Source organism: Morone saxatilis, unplaced genomic scaffold (assembly GCF_004916995.1).
Source record: "Morone saxatilis isolate NCDOM2014 unplaced genomic scaffold, NCSU_SB_2.0 Contig20, whole genome shotgun sequence".
In the NCBI taxonomy this organism is placed as follows: domain Eukaryota; kingdom Metazoa; phylum Chordata; class Actinopteri; family Moronidae; genus Morone; species Morone saxatilis.
This window is the reverse complement of record NW_023339763.1, coordinates 6,510,354-6,527,384: the sequence shown is the minus strand read 5'-3', so window position 1 is coordinate 6,527,384 and position 17,031 is coordinate 6,510,354. Positions and strand designations below refer to the sequence as shown.

At 36.4% G+C, this 17,031-nt stretch overlaps 1 protein-coding gene across 1 annotated transcript in view; it reads left to right on the top strand.

Annotated features, from left to right (window-relative positions):
* The first annotated feature begins 5,040 nt into the window (after positions 1 to 5,040).
* The window catches only part of faxdc2 (fatty acid hydroxylase domain containing 2), a 13,027-nt gene continuing 1,036 nt past the window's right edge, over positions 5,041 to 17,031 (top strand). Inside the window, exons 1-8 of the mRNA XM_035666621.1 lie at positions 5,041 to 5,126; positions 6,641 to 6,687; positions 8,737 to 8,834; positions 9,730 to 9,833; positions 10,854 to 10,975; positions 14,285 to 14,490; positions 15,114 to 15,219; positions 16,146 to 16,312. Of these exons, the coding sequence (XP_035522514.1) occupies positions 5,054 to 5,126; positions 6,641 to 6,687; positions 8,737 to 8,834; positions 9,730 to 9,833; positions 10,854 to 10,975; positions 14,285 to 14,490; positions 15,114 to 15,219; positions 16,146 to 16,312 (923 nt within the window). The 5' untranslated portion in view covers positions 5,041 to 5,053. The remainder of the gene's footprint in view (positions 5,127 to 6,640; positions 6,688 to 8,736; positions 8,835 to 9,729; positions 9,834 to 10,853; positions 10,976 to 14,284; positions 14,491 to 15,113; positions 15,220 to 16,145; positions 16,313 to 17,031) is intronic.

Here is a 17,031-nt window from a genome sequence, read left to right as displayed (position 1 = left end):
AATAGATAGAGCGAATGTGCACCAAGACGTCAAACATTTACAGAGGACCTTCCTTACCTCCAATTCACAACACAGAACACCTGTGGCCTATAATAAAAACCTAATGGGCCGTGTGGGAGAGAAAACACATGCTGTAGGTTTAATGAAATCAAGTAAATTAATTAATAAAATCCCAAATGATGTATCCAATCTTAAATAAGGCAACAGGTAACCTTTGAATGAACTAATTTAATTGATTTTAAGCCAAAACAAGTCTGATCAGCAGCAGGTAAAGTTTTTTTAAGTTTATTTTTAAAAGTGTCACTTGTGTCACAAAATGGTGCAATTTGACCTGACCAACACACAATACGATGATACACGTGTACACATTTAGTGCAGTGTTGCAGGATAGTCATTGGTGGAGATAGTCTAAGCTTTTGTCTATTTTCAATTTGATCATTACACAGAGAGCAAAGATTAAGGTAGTCATTGGTCCACTTTGTTCTCAGAAATGTGGTCAATAAATCCTAAATTTGAGGGCAGGGGTGTGATTGGATTTAATTGGATTATCAAGACTGTGATTGGCTTGTATCTCACATGGGTAAACCCTTTCCATTTGACCTGTGCCTGGTCCTGCTGTTGCCACTTTGCAGGTATTGGTTTCTCTAATAGGGTCAGGGCATCAGCAAGGTGTTCCTAGCGACGTGGCCACAGATGTTAAGATGTTTTGCCACCTACTGTGCTGGGGTGTGGATCGGAGTTAGTTCTTCCTCTTAATCAAAATAAATCCATCAGTTAATTTAAAATATAGATTCTTTTTTTATCAAGTTTCTCTCAAGTATTTAAATACATTAACTCTCTGACCCAAGATTAAATACCTTATCAAACTAATTTCTTATGTCTGTTTTAGTATATTTGGCCCTTACATAAGCTCTACTGACTCCTCTGTCACAAGATAGATGCTTGTTACTAAAAACATTAACAATTTTTCTGTTCTAGTCAAGTGTCCCTGTAAATCATAACAATATAGCAGTGAAACTAAAGCAGCTAAATGGAATTCAGCCATTCATTTTATTATTTACGCCTGTACTTTTCCTAATGTGACATGTCAAATTATCTTCAGGCCTTTTATCAACAAATCCTGTGTTGACCAACCAAAACCAATAAATGGTTTGTGCTACTAACAACCAGCTACTTTTAAAGCATAGCTTCTTAGAAAAAGTAGTTCAAACTAAAAAAATATTAAATTGACAACAGAATTATAACAAAATATAATACAAAAAAAGTCCCATGCCACTGCAAAAAGTGCCTATTTGTTCATAAACCAGTACAGTACTTCACTATTCATATGGAATGTGCCAGTATAACTCATCAGTAAAAACATAGGTTTTGTCGGTTGAGCTAGTCGTGTATTTGTTTAAGTATGGCCATGGTAATACTTCATCAGGCTGAGATTGGGGAGGTTTATCCATAATGACGCTGGTGCTGTGTGGGCAAGTGTGTGTGGAGGGGGGACTGCCTGAGCAGTACATTGCCTGGGCATGCCCTCACAGTCAGGGTGAGAGAAAAATAATATGGGGCTAATCAAAGAGGGTTCAATTACAGTAGCAAGCCAATAGTAAAATAAAAATAAGACAAAATCTTTTTTAAGTTTTAGAAGTCATTACACAAACATAGGCAAAGTAATTTAACTCCTGGATTTATAATGCAAATATGAAAGTAGTTGATCCACCAATAACTGTTGCAAAATGTAGTTAAACTACTAGCTTATTTACATTATCTGTATGAATCAGTACAACTCTATTGTTACTGCAATTAAAAACACATAAAAGAGCAATATTGTTGCATTGTTTGATGATAATTTGTTGATAATTATAAAAATATAAAACCAACCAACCACTGAAGACAACTTTAATATTTAACTTTCATGATGTGCCACACATTCAGTAAATCAATAAAACTAGAATTAGCAAATTATAATGTCAGGTTTAATTCTAAGGAAGATCAAATAAGTCGCCTCCTCGTAATCATTTATTCTAACTTTACTGCATGACCACATAGAAATAAAGGTCTTTTATTAAATTCCAAATCCTGAAAAGTCCACACACAAGCGTCCAAATTACAAAATGGGTCATCTGAATCCAAACAGTCTAGTGGATCTTCATGTGACAGATGTGTGCCAAAACCCTTCAGCTCACTGATGCAATGGCGGCGGCTTTACACCAGAGGTCAGACCTGAGCTATTAACACACCACTGCATGCAGGAGGACTACAGACTACACAGGTTTATCCAGTTTCATGAGATCAGTTGACACCAATAAAACTGTAAATACAATCAGTGGTGGAGGAAGTATTCAGATCCTTTACTTCAGTGAAAGTATGAATACTGTACTGTACTGTAAAAAATACTTAAGTTACTTAAGTAAATGTAATCAGGTCAACGTACTTAAAGTATTAAAAGTAAAAGTGCTCAATGCAGATTGTGACTGATATACTATTACATTCTTGCATTCCCATTACTTATGCATTAAAGCAGGATTTTACTGTTGTAGTTGGTTGAGGTGGAGCAAATTTTAAACTATTTTGTATTGGACTGCAACTAATTTTTTAACTTTTATTATCACTATGGAGTAATCTTCTATTATTATTTTCTCCATTAATTGACTGAGAAATGCTCTCACAATTACCTAGAACTCAAAGTGACACCTCCACAATGCTTGTTTGGTACAATCAATATTAAAATTAAATTGAAATTATTTATAAATTATTAAAATAATTTAAAGGAAATGCAGCAAATCCTCCCATTTGTGAAGCCAGACTATAAAAATGAAATGTTTTTACATGAAAAATTACTTTATAAATTATATTTTAGAGTATCTTCATATTTTTTGTTTGCAAAATCTTAATTTGTAAAATAACTAAAGCCGTTAAATAATAGGGTGGAGTAAAACAAATTTTGCTAGTGGAGTAGATGTATAAATTAGCATGAGAAGAAATAAAATAATAAATTTAAAGTAATAATAATAAGTAAAGTACAAGTACCTCGAAATTAAACTCAGTTGCATTGCACTACTGAACTAAATAGGAATCAAACTAAAGACTGTGAACTTAAGTAAGAAAAAGAACAAGAAAAAGATAAATTCATCATTTCAAATATCAAATGATAAATATTGTCTTACAATGTCAAGTTTAATCAAGAATATGAAAGTTAATTGTACACCTGGTTTTTCATCAGCTCAGTATGTAAAAACATTCAAAGTGGCTTTTTTTGTTATATACTTGAGTATGTTTTTTTCCTCTTGCATATTGGAAACAATATTGCCATTAATTAAAATCAAAAGCTTTATTTTTACAGTTTATTAACATAAAAAAGAGATGTATTGTAGCCTACAACAAAATGTCTAGTTTGCTTGTCCTTCCTCACTGCCATAAAATTTAAATCATAACAGAAAAAATCAATACATAGAGAGAACAAACAGAATAAATAAATCTAATTAATGTAAAATAAAAACATGATTACACAGTAAACTTTAAAATAAAATTCAGTGTAGCTCAGTTTGGCGCCACCTCCTGGATAATCTAAGAATAGATCAAAACCCTGGTAAAGAAGTAAAAATTACTATCACAGAGTTATGCCTCAATTAAACAGTATCTGTTCAGTATCTGTGCAGACTATAGTGGCTACAGATTCAACATTAATGTGATATTTAGCTGCTGTGACATACAACAACTAGCCTTTGATATGAATCAATTTTATTTGTACAGCATGTGTCATAAGATGTGTCATAAATCTACTAAATATAGAAACAATTTAATGTTTCAGGCAATAAAGAAAGAAGATAGAAGTCTGTGTGTACTTTAATTCCCTCTCTCCATTTATTAAATGCAGTCCGATCCCCAGTGTTCAAAGTCATACACATTTTACATAATGAGCATAGTGGACTGATCCCCCTGTACGATATTAATGAGTGATTGTGGAGCCACATGTTGGAGCAGCAGACATAGGCCTGGAGGTTATCTGGGTCGGGGAGTGTTAAGATAGCTGAAGGGGATATCACTAATGACAGAATGTGTCTGTGTACAGCCTGGGGTCATCAATATCCTCTGCTGTGGCCGTACGGTTGTTAATGTTACCAAACAGCACGAGGGAGATGTGCACAAACATGTTTTGGAGGAAGAGCTTCTCTGGAGACAGTAATCATTTCACTGGTTCAGTTCAACCTCAGTGGGCCAACAACACACTAAAGACATGAGGAAAGGGCAGAAGGAAGCTAAATATGGAACAAAGATGCTCTTTAAAAAGCTTTAAAGGATAAATCTGGGAATAATGTTAGTGTTGTCAACAAATCCTATGAAAAGATCAAAACCTTTGCCTTTTGAGGGACTTATCTTCTAAGGTTGGGGAAAAAAACAAGTATATACATATATATTTATACTCACTTAGATAAGTACTAGTAGTATGACACATAAGAGTTTAAAATGAATAAATAAATGACAGATTTTAATTAGAGAGATAAACTGTGAGAAACTTATAAATGAAAGGTTATTCCATTTGTAATGTGCAGACAGACCTTATCCTGCACGTTTGTAAGACTTGTCACTACTTTTAAATCAATCTTTTGTAAATAAAAAGGATCACAGTATGCATACATATACTCGTCTTATTTATGGCTGCAGCATTTTATCAAAAATAAAGATTCTAGTCTTCTTGGGCATAATTTTATGAACAGTTTTGGTGTAGAAGTCAAAAATAGTGAAAATGACTTTGACAGTTTCCTTAAAACCAGATCAAACTTAATAATACCTGCAATGGATGCTGTCTTATACTCTTTTCCTACTACTCAAACCTCATTTCCCCCTCATAATGCTACATAAAACCAGCGCAGTGCCCCCCCTCCATGCTGAGTTTTCAACCTTCACCTCAATAATTGTCGGCGGGGGTGAAAAAAACAAACACATCCTCACATCACACAGACAGTTGCCGCTACTTCCTGGTAGGGCTTGAGTCAGCTGAGCGGTAATCAGCCAATCAGAGGTGGAGCGCTGTTGTAAATACAGGGGTTGGTTTGAGTGCATGTTGAAAGGCTGCAGGAGCAACACAGGCGAGAAACCCACAGGAGACATGACGGTGGAGACGAGAGTCAGAGGTGAGTGTGCTTTATTTCACCTTTAACATGTCGAGGGAGTCTTTTAAAGTTGTGTGACAGTATTAATGGTCCAGGTACAAAGACTAATTATATCCCTTTGGGCTGTTGAAAAGTTAAAAGTCTGTATGTAAGCTGTTTACCAGTGTGTTTTCTTGCAAGAGGAGCCAATCAATAATCTATGATAACCTTGTTAGGCTGTATTAAGTGTTGCATGAATGTGGCTGCGTGACAGTATTGTTTTAAGTATTAGGTTTATTTTCACTTTGATTAAAATAGGGACGTTTTTCAAAGCCCAGACTCTGATCTCAGTTGTTTTTCCTATGCAGGCCTATTCAAATCGACAGGAAATAATCATACTAAAGTCATACTAAAAGAAATCACAATATTCTTTGTATTTCTGAAGTTGTAACTTGGTGATTGTCTAAAATAATTATTAATTAATGTTTAAGCACCAGCTATAATATTCCTAGAAGATGTTTTAATGATAATTTCTGTCTATAAGATGGGTTGTTTTTTCATTAAAAAAAGTTAGTTTGTCCTCCAAAAATATATTTTTTCATTTAAAAATGTAACTACTAGACACAAGGTTTCTATTAGTTCACTAAAAAGTTGTTTTTTAGTGTAAACCGGTTTCAAGTTCATGATTGGCTTCAACACTAGTTGTGATGTTACAAAATCATCTTGTATATTAAACTGTGTTGATCACAGAATAACTTTCCCCCTTCAGCCCCTAGTGTCAAACTCTGCACATACTGTTCATCATTCTGCACAGTGAAGCATGAAAAACACATTTTTGAGTTAAGGAGGACTTTAATATAATTTGAGTGTTATACGTGTAGCCTTCTTTTGGATGATTTTTGTTCTTTTCTGTCCCTAAACTTTCTATTTTGTGCTGAAGCACAAAGAGAGAGACAGAGCAATGTGGAGCAGGTTGTTATTCCCAAGAATTTAGCTGAAAAAGTGCTCACTGTAAGAAGGATGGATTATAATAGGATTATCCTCCAGTATAATCCTCCAGCTGTAAATTTTGAACCAGGCTACACAGTACTCAGATGATTATTGTAGCATAAAAAGATAAAAGCACTCTTGAGATGTTTAGAATGTTTTAGACTCAGACAAAATTACTTCTAGTCAGTGTAGGTTCGGTATATTAGGCCATGTCTGTGTTTTATTAGTGTACTTTATTAGATATGAATGTATTATCACTGGAAAAAATTAACACAAAAAGAAACAAAAAGTCGATCACAAAATAAATAAATAAAAGCCCGGATTTTTAAACCCACTATTATTTTGAAAGCAAGTTGGGATTAGGCCATCTTCCTTTTTTTTTACATATACAGCAGAACATTTCCTTTTTAATCTTCCACTGTCACTCATTTTTCTATTTTTTTTTATTCGTAAACAATGTATGAAATTAACCCCTTAAATACATATTGTATTTATGAATCTGTTCTAATTCTACCTGGAACATAAAAAATAAACAGTTTACAGTTTATTTATTATTGTGTTTACAGGCACGAGGGGTGCTGCCACAACAAGCGGCAGCAACAGTAGCAGACAGGTAAGAACACAACACCGTTACAACCAAATACTCTGCTATTACCATAATAAACTACTAAAGATTGATCCTTTTAGACGATCTATGATTTATTTTCTTGCCTTTCTGGTTTGATCTGTTGGATCACTGTTCTCACTCTTTGGGTGGAGGTTGATTTTTACTTTGAAAAATGGAAAAGCAATAATATTTGTTCCAGTCCTTTGTGGCATCTCATAAAAAGCAGGTTTTGTGCAGTAAGTAGTTTCTGACCACCACTAGTTCATATCATATTTATCATATCATATATTTATTTATATTCTATTCATCTTGAAGATACCCGATGCTTCATGGAGCTACAAATCCTCCTCTAAAGTTCATTAGCTAGTTTAATCAGTTTCATAAATCTTTAAATTGCTGCATCAGAGGTGAAATCCTCACAGGAAACAGAATCTTTGTATGTTTTTGGATGTGAAAATGATAAAAAATTAAATCAGCACAAATTGGCACATCTTCAGAATTTAGATGCAGATCTGTGAGCGAGGGGTGATGTTGTTATGTAGTTGTGTAGTGTTATGTAGTGTCTGTATGGCCATATGGTTGATAGTTTTTCATGAATCATAACAATCATACTATCAGTCATCACTCATGTTAGCGTCAAAGAAAATGTAAAATGTTGCAACGGTAAACTAAAAGGTGATCTATTATATATATATATATAACTTTAACTATAACTGTTGACTCCATGAGCCTTTTCCTGTTTGCAATGCTGTTCTCTGGGACCAGCTCGACCTGACAAGTTGCATTTTTCTCCCCCCTACACGATTTAATGGAGCTCTGCAGAGAACAAAAGGAGGATCTAAAATAGTGGATTACAGTGTGTACGTGATCGTGAGAAATGTTATGGACTGTTTTGATCTGTGACAGGGAGGTGACCGTTGTTGTTGTTGTTGGTAGTAAAAAGGATGCATCAGTGTATTCGTATCTGTAAGATCTGATTGTTTCATTGCATAGTTTAACCCGAACAGACCGCTGAGTACTAAGAACAGCATGACATTTGTGTAACATTGTTCCCACTGTTGCCATGGCTGTGCCAAGGGGCAGCCTGGGTAAAAGCTGGCATTTTAGAAGGTCGGCTAAATGTGACATCAATCCCCCGACTTAATTCCCGCTGAGTGAACTGATCTAGTTTTCTCTCAGTGGGGCTGGCTCAGACTTTGCTTTTACTGAATGCACTTTTATATATTTAGTTATTCAAGATAAAAGATATACTTGTGTCTGGATCATCTGCAGCCAAGAGCAAATTCATCTATCTGCAAAACTGGAGGTGACACAAAACCTGTTAAATATGTTCAGGTCACACTAAATGCATACACATTGCATGTCCTAAAGGTTAAAAAAAAACTTAATCTGAGATTAAAGTACTGGTCAGCCCTGTCTGCATTCATATTTGAAATATGTAGCACTGCAGACAGGGCTGACAGACCATGAGGACTCCACTCCTTTGAACAGCTTTTGATGCTGATAAAGATCAAACCTCTTGCACACACCCACAGTTTTATTTATTTATTATCATTCTGCTGCATTTCAGTACACCTCGCTCCCCACATTTGTATTTAAGTGTATTTTTTAGGTTGTAATGAAAGCAAACGTGTGAAACTGTAAAGCCTAGTGTATTATTTTCATTGTGCTAACATCCACATGAAGGATTCAGAGTCACATTACTGTTTCTCTACTGCAGCCTGATTTATTTTGCTTTTTAGTCTCAGTTTCTCCATTATTGCATATTATCTCTATGCAGTCCCATGGTGCTAAAGGTCTCACCCTTATGAAAATATTAGCCATTCAAAGTGTTCTTTGTCTCTGTATATCAGTGTTTCGCTTACAGCTGACTTGACCTAAGAAGCCACAGTGTTCATCCTCTTATGAATGTTTCAGTAACACTCTCACTGTTGTTGTAGAGACATTTCTACACCATAAGACGTTTCTGATTTGGCTCAATATCATGAGATTGAACGGTTTCATTAGAGTGAAACAGATATGTTCATACACAAATGTTGCTTTTCGTCTGTGCAGGAGGGCCCTGGAGGACTGTGGGACTCTGTGAAGAAAGCTGCGTTTGTCATCGGATCTGGAATCTTATTCTTGGCTGCATTTGGCAACTCGCTGACATGGTAGGATTTCCCCACAAGTTACAGTCTTACAATGCAACAAATCAGTGAACCCGAGGAGTAATTATGGGTAGTTGATACACGGCAAACAAGGGCAAATATAGGCAGGACGAGGAAGTAAACAGAAGAGAAGAGAACTGGATGGGAGGCGTCAGGACAGTGCAAAGTGGGACTGGATAGGCAGTCTGTTGGCGTCCAAATTATACTTCATAATCACCACAGAAGAAAATTAAAAATGAATGCTTAAATTACTTATGTTCTCTCACCCAGTTGGCTACAGAATGCTTTATTGCTGGCGCATGAGATGAAAATAGGATTTGTTATATTTCTAAATTGGTTCTAAAAATGAGTCTTTGAAGCAAAGAAACTAATTATTATAAATCAGTAATTTGTTACAGGCAGCAGCAAGATGCACTATCAATGAACAAGCAGTTGAAAATAAAACCTTCTACTGCCTGCGTTCTCCCTCTCTTTTAGGATCTGTCCGGGTTGAACGCATTTTGAATCAGGTCTAATTATCTGTGGGCATATATGGACAGGGTGCTCGGATCTCGTTTAGATCAGGTCTCAAAATGTTGTGGGTTCAGATTGGAAAGGATTATTACAGGACAATGGACAGGCATGACGTGATGGGACGTAGCTAGGGTGTCACTAAGTTTATTTTAGGTAGATCCTATTGTTGTCCGGGCGTTTTGTTGTGGACGGGTATTGACAAGGCGGGTGTGTCAAGCTTAGTATAGCATTATTAGGTGGTTGCTAGGCGGCTCCGAACCCTCCCAAACTTATTTTCTAGCAAGTGTCAGAGCCTGAGAGTCTGTGGGAGAGTGGGCTGAGTTCTCCAGCAAAAAAAAGCGCAATAATAATAATAATAATCAATTATTGACAATTCCTCCTCCAGGCACCTGCAGAGATTCTGGGGAGCTTCAGGAGATTTCTGGCAGAACTTGTGGACCAAGCTGTACTTGAATTTTGAGGGTCATGAAGCTGCTTTGTTCTACTTCGGTAAGGAATAACAACTGGTTAGTGTTTTTTTTTTTTGTTGTTGCAACCAACAGGCTGTTATTGACAGTTCATAACAGAGTGGCCTGTTGTCGCACCAAATCGAACACAACGATCTGTGTCCTTCTTGATAGCGGCTTGAATGTCCTGCGTTGTTTCATTATACACTTTGTGTTGTTGTGAAACACTTGGGAATAGGAGACTTCATGCATCTATTTAGCTCTCTAACCCTTCTTTTCTTCCTGTTCTAACATTTTAGAATCTGACTTTTCACAGCTAGGATGACCATTCACATTAGTACTATGACATTTACATCACATTTACTAATGTAGTGTTAAATTAAATTACACACATGATATCATCTCCCCTGAGACACAAACAAGGCTTTGTTTTCAGAATAATGGTGGCATGAAAGAAAACTTTTCTTAGTGCCAGCCACAGAGGAAATACTGTTTGCGTAGCCTTGAGAGCAGTTGTTCGGTTTTGCATATCAAGTCATGAGCTCTGGTGTCGACTTGCACTCTTTTATGATGCAGCCATCATGTTGTTGTTGTTGTGTCATGAACTGGCCCGTCTGTTTTGTACATTGTAAGGTATCCTCAATCAGATATTATCTATGTAGGACGTTATGTGCTTGCAGGCATTTTTCCAAAGTGGTTTCATGTAATGCATTAAGGTGAATCAATAAAGCTCAGAGAAAGTCATACACTGTGCCATAAAAAAATCACTTCACATGGAGCAATCCTGTTTGATATCTGTCATAATGTTAATTACCACAGATCAAAATCAAAATCAAAATCCATCTTGGTCTTATAGTGGGCTCCAAAATTTAATGCTGCAGGCCGGGCCTTAAAAACATCAGCAAGTTGTTTGCAGCATTTATCAGGACAAATTGTTACTTGACTTTAGCTCAAGCTCTGGTTCATTTTCAAGATTGTTTTTGGCCTTCACTGAAATATTCAGGCCCACATCAGAGGCTGTCATGTTCTCCCTCTCTGACTATGACCTTGTTTTTCTCAACAGGGACAATGTTTTTCCCCACTCTGTCGTTCTGGGCGTCGAATGCTCTGCTGCTGTTGGTGGACACCACTGGTAAACCCTCCTTTATCACTCGCTACCGCATCCAGGTGGACAGGAATAACCCGGTATGTTCTGTATTAAATGTGCTACAGTATCTCCTCCGGTATCATTTCATAAGGAAGGATTTTAAGTTTCAGTTATTTCTTTCTTATCCCCAGATTAGTATCTGCAAATGATCTTCCTATTAATACCACCAGTAGTACTACTGTTCTACTACTAGTGCCTCTACTGCTGTTACTACTACTAGGAATCTTACATTGGATACCAATGAGATACCAACACAACTTCTACCTCTAACTCCTCCTATATTGTTACTACGTGAACTGCTTCTATTGATCATTTTATGGCCCCTTTAAACCTCAATGCATCTAATAAATGCATATAATCTTACCTGCCATGTTAAACTGAGCATCAGTTAATAAATAAATTGATATAAATTTGTCCCGTTTGACAACAAAACATTGAGATTAGCTTCATCGATTGGTTGATAAATCTTTTAATAGAGAACGATCTTTTAGACATTACTGGAAAATACAGTGATGGTCACATCACTGGCATCAAAGTAATTATCATTATATATAAAAATTAAGAAAAATGGCATGATGCATTTCAAATAAATGAATAAATCAAAAAATTGCCAAAATCAAATAAATAAATGCGTTAATGGGAATTAAATACTTTTTATGAAATAATAGTTTATTGTTTTCTTCATATTTTATTACCTAATTTATTTATTTGTATAATTATTTCCTGTGTCAATTTGGGCCCTAATAAATAATAGTTATAAATATGCTTTGGTCTTAAATTATCATATACGTTTTGAGAAATCCTTCTTTATGAATGCATTTATCTGCCATAATAAACTAAATGTTCATTTGCTGCCTAATATATGCCATCCACATCCACTGACAGGAACCATGATAACCAGATAATCAGTGTTATTCACTTCACCTGTCAGTGCTCATAATGTTACGGCTGATCGGTGTAAATGACCCTTGGTGTTGCTGATCTGATGCGTCCACCTGTCCGTCTGACCAAAGTCCTCTCACTGTGTTTGATTAACAGACGTTGATGGACGCTGGAGAGATAAACACTGACATTACTGATAACCAGGGCTGGAAGGTTACTCTCTAAATGTTATCAAATTATTGATTACCTGTCAAAGATTATGACAAGACACAAGCAGAGGAAGCTTATGTTCACTGATGGAATAAAATGTATCTTTATATCCATAGTCTATACTTCTTACAGACATCATGTTCAGATGAAACTCTCCTCACACTCACAATACACAGTCAGTGGTTTAGTACTGCAGACAAACCTGAAAGCTTCATTCTGTTCCTGCTAGACTTGACTGCAGCCTTTGATACAGTAGACTACACCATTCGTCTACAGAGTCTTCAAACTTGGGTTGGCCTATAAGAGTCTGCTCTTAACTTATTACGCTCCTATCTGTCCAGTAGAAGCTTTGCTGTTGTTTTTGGAAATCCCCCATATTGTTTCCTATTTCACTCGCAGTGTTCCCCAAGGGCCAGTCCTGGGTCTGTTACTGTTCTCCATCATATGCTGTCATTGGGTCTGGTTATCACTAAATATAATCTGCCTAAACAGCCTAACCCAACTTTCTGCTTGCCTTTTATGATAGCAAATGCTGGACTGAATGCAAAACTCAACTTGATGACAAAATGGAAATGATCTTGTTTGCCACACCCAAAACTTGCAACCTTGCTATATAAATAAATATCATTATTATATGTACATTAAATATATTGGGTGACATTAATAGAATTGCTATTTTGCTAATGTCAGTCATAATATACTACCTCGAATGAGATAATCTATGACAATCTGCTGAGTAATCATGGTCGCCGAGATACTGAAGCTTTGTGACCGAGAATAACCCCCTGAGCGGTCATAAACAAAGCCAGGACATGCAGATGTGAAGCAACAATACAGCCTGCAATGCAACACAGGGTCTCACAGAGTGTCTATCAAGCGATCTATCTAAATATCTTACATGCAATGATTTGGATCGCGTGTCAGAACCTTGGCAAGTCTTCAGATGGCTTTATAACAATAATAAATATATATATAATTATAAGCTGACAACACACAATGAGGGGTTAAATCACTCTGGACGAGTCGAGACAAGCACAGAATGTCTCACTGCCTACCGTGTGTGTGTGTGTGTGTGTGTGTGTGTGTATGTGTACAAGAAAAACGACACTAAAAATAGACCTTTTTCCACAAAAGACATTTTGACACAGTCACACCCAGTACGCAGAAGTGTAATTCAGTGATGGTTGAATTCCATTTAGCTGCTTCAGTTTCAGGGTCCTTATAATTATCATACTGTCAATGCTTACTGGGACACTTAAATAGTACAGAGCCATTGGGGATGTTATTAGTAACACCTGTACTTTTCCAAGTATCCTGTGACTCTGTGCAAACAGAGGAGTCAGTGAGCCAATAATATGTCAGTGTCCAAAATACTCTGCAGAATGAGACGTATGACATTAGTTTGAGAATGTGCTTTTTCTAGTATGACAAGTCAAAATGTCTATTGTGTGTTTTGCTGTTGCGTCTGTACTTTGGTAAATGTGTAATATGAAACAGTACTGTAACTGTGCAAAAGTTCATTTGTGTACACTTCAGACTCATTCTCACACAACACACACGAAAGCTCATCATGATAAGGTCCATAACCAGGGTTCAAAGTAAAAACACAAACTGGAGATATACATAGTAGATATTCTCTATTCTCTGCATTTTAGTGAAGGTGATCGTTGAGAAACTTACACTTTATGAGTTTCAGTACGGATTCTGACTTGAAAACATGCACGTCTTTTCCTGTTATATCTTCTGTTATCTATTATAATCTACTGACTGAGCTCCATAAACAATCTATTGAAATACTTGGTAGACATAACTTGTAGTCATCAATACATGTGCAGAACTATTAAAACACTAAACCCATATTTTGTTTAAATTACTTATTAATGGTAATATTTTTAATAACACAGATAACTGTTACATGGATAAATGTATCAAACAAGAATTATAAATGTGTCAAAATAGAAAGACGATGATAGAATACAGGTTGTAGAAAATTAAGATTGAGGAGATAATGTAAGAAATAAACTGTAGTAAAACCCATAAAGAACGGGGTTTGAGAAGGGCCTTAAAACTCGTCAAAAACCTTTTAAAGCTTCAGTCTTCATCTATACACAACACCTCATGACTCATTTCTTTCTCTTTAATTTTTGATGACATTTAGCTCTTTGAATGCACTTACTGTAAGACCCCACAGTGAATGTAATGTAATGTAATATTATGTAAATTAAATACATGTGTCTCTCTGCTTTCTCCTCCAGGTGGATCCAGCTAAGATTCGCCATGCAGTGAAGTATGTCATCTTCAACCAGGTGTTCATCTCTGGGCCCATGGTGGTGGTAGCTTACCAACTGATGAGCTTGAGAGGGAACCCCTGCGGCCCCGAGCTGCCCACCTTCCACTGGGCCCTGATGGAGCTCGCTTTCTTTGCCCTTGTGGAGGAAGTTATGTTTTACTATTCACACAGGTTTGGATCAGTCATTTCTTTTACTATTTACACCTGCGACATGTCAGAATATATCCCATTAACATGATTCCAGTCAGTGCAAAGATTCAGAACCATTCAGAACCCATTTTCTACACAATAATATGAATACTAATACTAATAATAATACACTTAATTTGTATATTCATACAAGAAATGCAGCTTTAATAACAAGCAGTAGAGCACTGTTCCTTCCTCATTTGAGATTCAGTTATCATTGGGACACTGGGACATTACTGCCACCTGGTGGTAAGAGTGAAGAGTGTGAATATAAATAAAATTAAAGATATATACTACACTTTTTTTTTTTTTTATCAGGTTTAGAAAATAAATACAAAAAGTAATAAATAATGAAGGTGACAGCCAAGTAAAAGCATTCATCACCATGCTAACATGCTAAAGTAAGATCTAAGATGGTAATAATAATGATTTTATTTATATGTATTATTTATATTATAAATAAAATCATATATTATATTTATATTACAATGTGCTTTACAATAAAAACAAAAAATAAAAGTAAAGAAGATCTGAAACATAAGATATAAAACAAGATAAAATAATCATCAGTCAAAATAATTTATTTTCATCTTCTTGTCTCTCAGGCTGTTCCATCATCCCAGCCTCTACAAGCACTTCCACAAACAGCACCATGAGTGGACCGCTCCCATCGGAGTCGTCTCCATCTACGCTCATCCTCTGGAGCATATGGTGAGTGATTCCCCCTCCCCTCTTACCACCTCATTTTTATCAGTCTCAGTCAGGTTGTTGACCTCTCTAGAGCTGCGCGTTGTGGTCGATCTTTCACTGTCAATGTGAGAATACACGAAATGATTTAAAGAGAAATTATACCTCTGATCCACAATCCAGTGCGGAGGATTATGTAGAGTCTGCAGGGGGAGTCTGCAAGTCTCTCATCGTTGAGTCATTGAGACACAAACCAGCTGTAGCTGTCAAAAATAAATCCAACTTACATCTGGAATCTGAAAAAACCTGATCCTAAAAAGAATCTGAATTCACTGCTCATCTAAAACTCGAACCAGATGTTGAAAGTGTGATGCATTCAAGTCTTACTGTATGTTCACAGTTTGACCCGTTCAACACTTGGGTATACGGATTCAGTGCAGAATGCAGTGTGTTTACTTTTAACGGTGGTTTTTCAACCACAAGAAATTCTGAATGTAGGGTTCCTGAAGGCAGTGGCATCAGTCCTCTCCACTTCTTGTTTTCCCCTTTTTGTTTTGAATAGTGCAGTTATGACGGTGTACGCTGATGACACAACATTATATAAGTCTGCTTATATTATAGATGAACTAAATGTAGTTCTGCAAAATGAACTTGAATGTGTGTCTAATTGGGTGGAAAATAATGAGTTTGATCTTTGTTATTGTTGCTGTAGAGTGGGTACACGGGTGGGTATGAGGTTTGGGTATGAGAGTGGGTATGAGGGTTTGGGATTTAGTGTGGATGGTTCCTGTATGTTGTGTGTGAACGTTGTTCTTTTGTTCGTGGACCAGGAGGAATAGTTATAGCTTATGTGAATCCTAATGAATGAATGAATGAATGAATGAATGAATGAATTTCCTAGCTATTTATTGGTCATTAAAACCAGTTTTGTTCTTCCTCTTTGCCGTTAGCTCTCCAACATGCTGCCGGTGGCGGTCGGACCGGTGCTCCTGGGCTCCCACCTGACCACCACCACCCTGTGGTACTGCCTGGCTCTGGTCAGCACCACCATCTCCCACTGTGGATACCACCTCCCCTTCCTGCCGTCCCCCGAGTTCCATGACTTTCATCACCTCAAGTGAGTCCACCTGTCCACTCTTCTGAGACTACTTTTAATGGGATTTAATGGTTTTTGTTTTTTATCCATCTTTTGAACTTAGTCAGTTTTAGGTTTAAAAAAATCAGGAATTTATCAATGTTGAATGTTTAAATGAGATTAGAAAAACCCATCTGTAGTTAAACAATTCCTCCTTTGCATTTTCTTTACAACTTAAACTTACTGTTGTGATCACTTAAACTTATTGTTGTGATCAGCATCTTCTTGCAACATGAAATATAAAATCCTGATCTGCTCATTTAAAAAAAAGAATAATGCTAGCAATACTCAACATTTGTCAAAAAGGAAAAGACCAAAACCAAAAATTTGTTTGTCTTACGCTCAATACCTTTTGACTTCCCTACCCTGTCTGTGGCTCTCAGCCTCTACTGAAGATGTACATCTTTAAAAACAGTCCCCAAATATATACTGTCATTTCAAGAAAGGCTAAATAATTTCTTAAAACAGCTGAGAACTGTTAGTAGTTTTAAGCTCAAACTGGAGAAAATATTGTATTTGTTGGGGACTATTTTTATCCAAAGGCTTTGGATATACGGACAATACTTGTTCATAGGATCAATTCATTGTTGGTTTTGGTCATTTATTTTATTGAAAATTTTTTTGGGCCTTTTATTGCCTTTATTCGATAGAGACAGCTGAAGACAGACAGGAAAGGAGGGTAGAGAGAGTGGGGATGACAC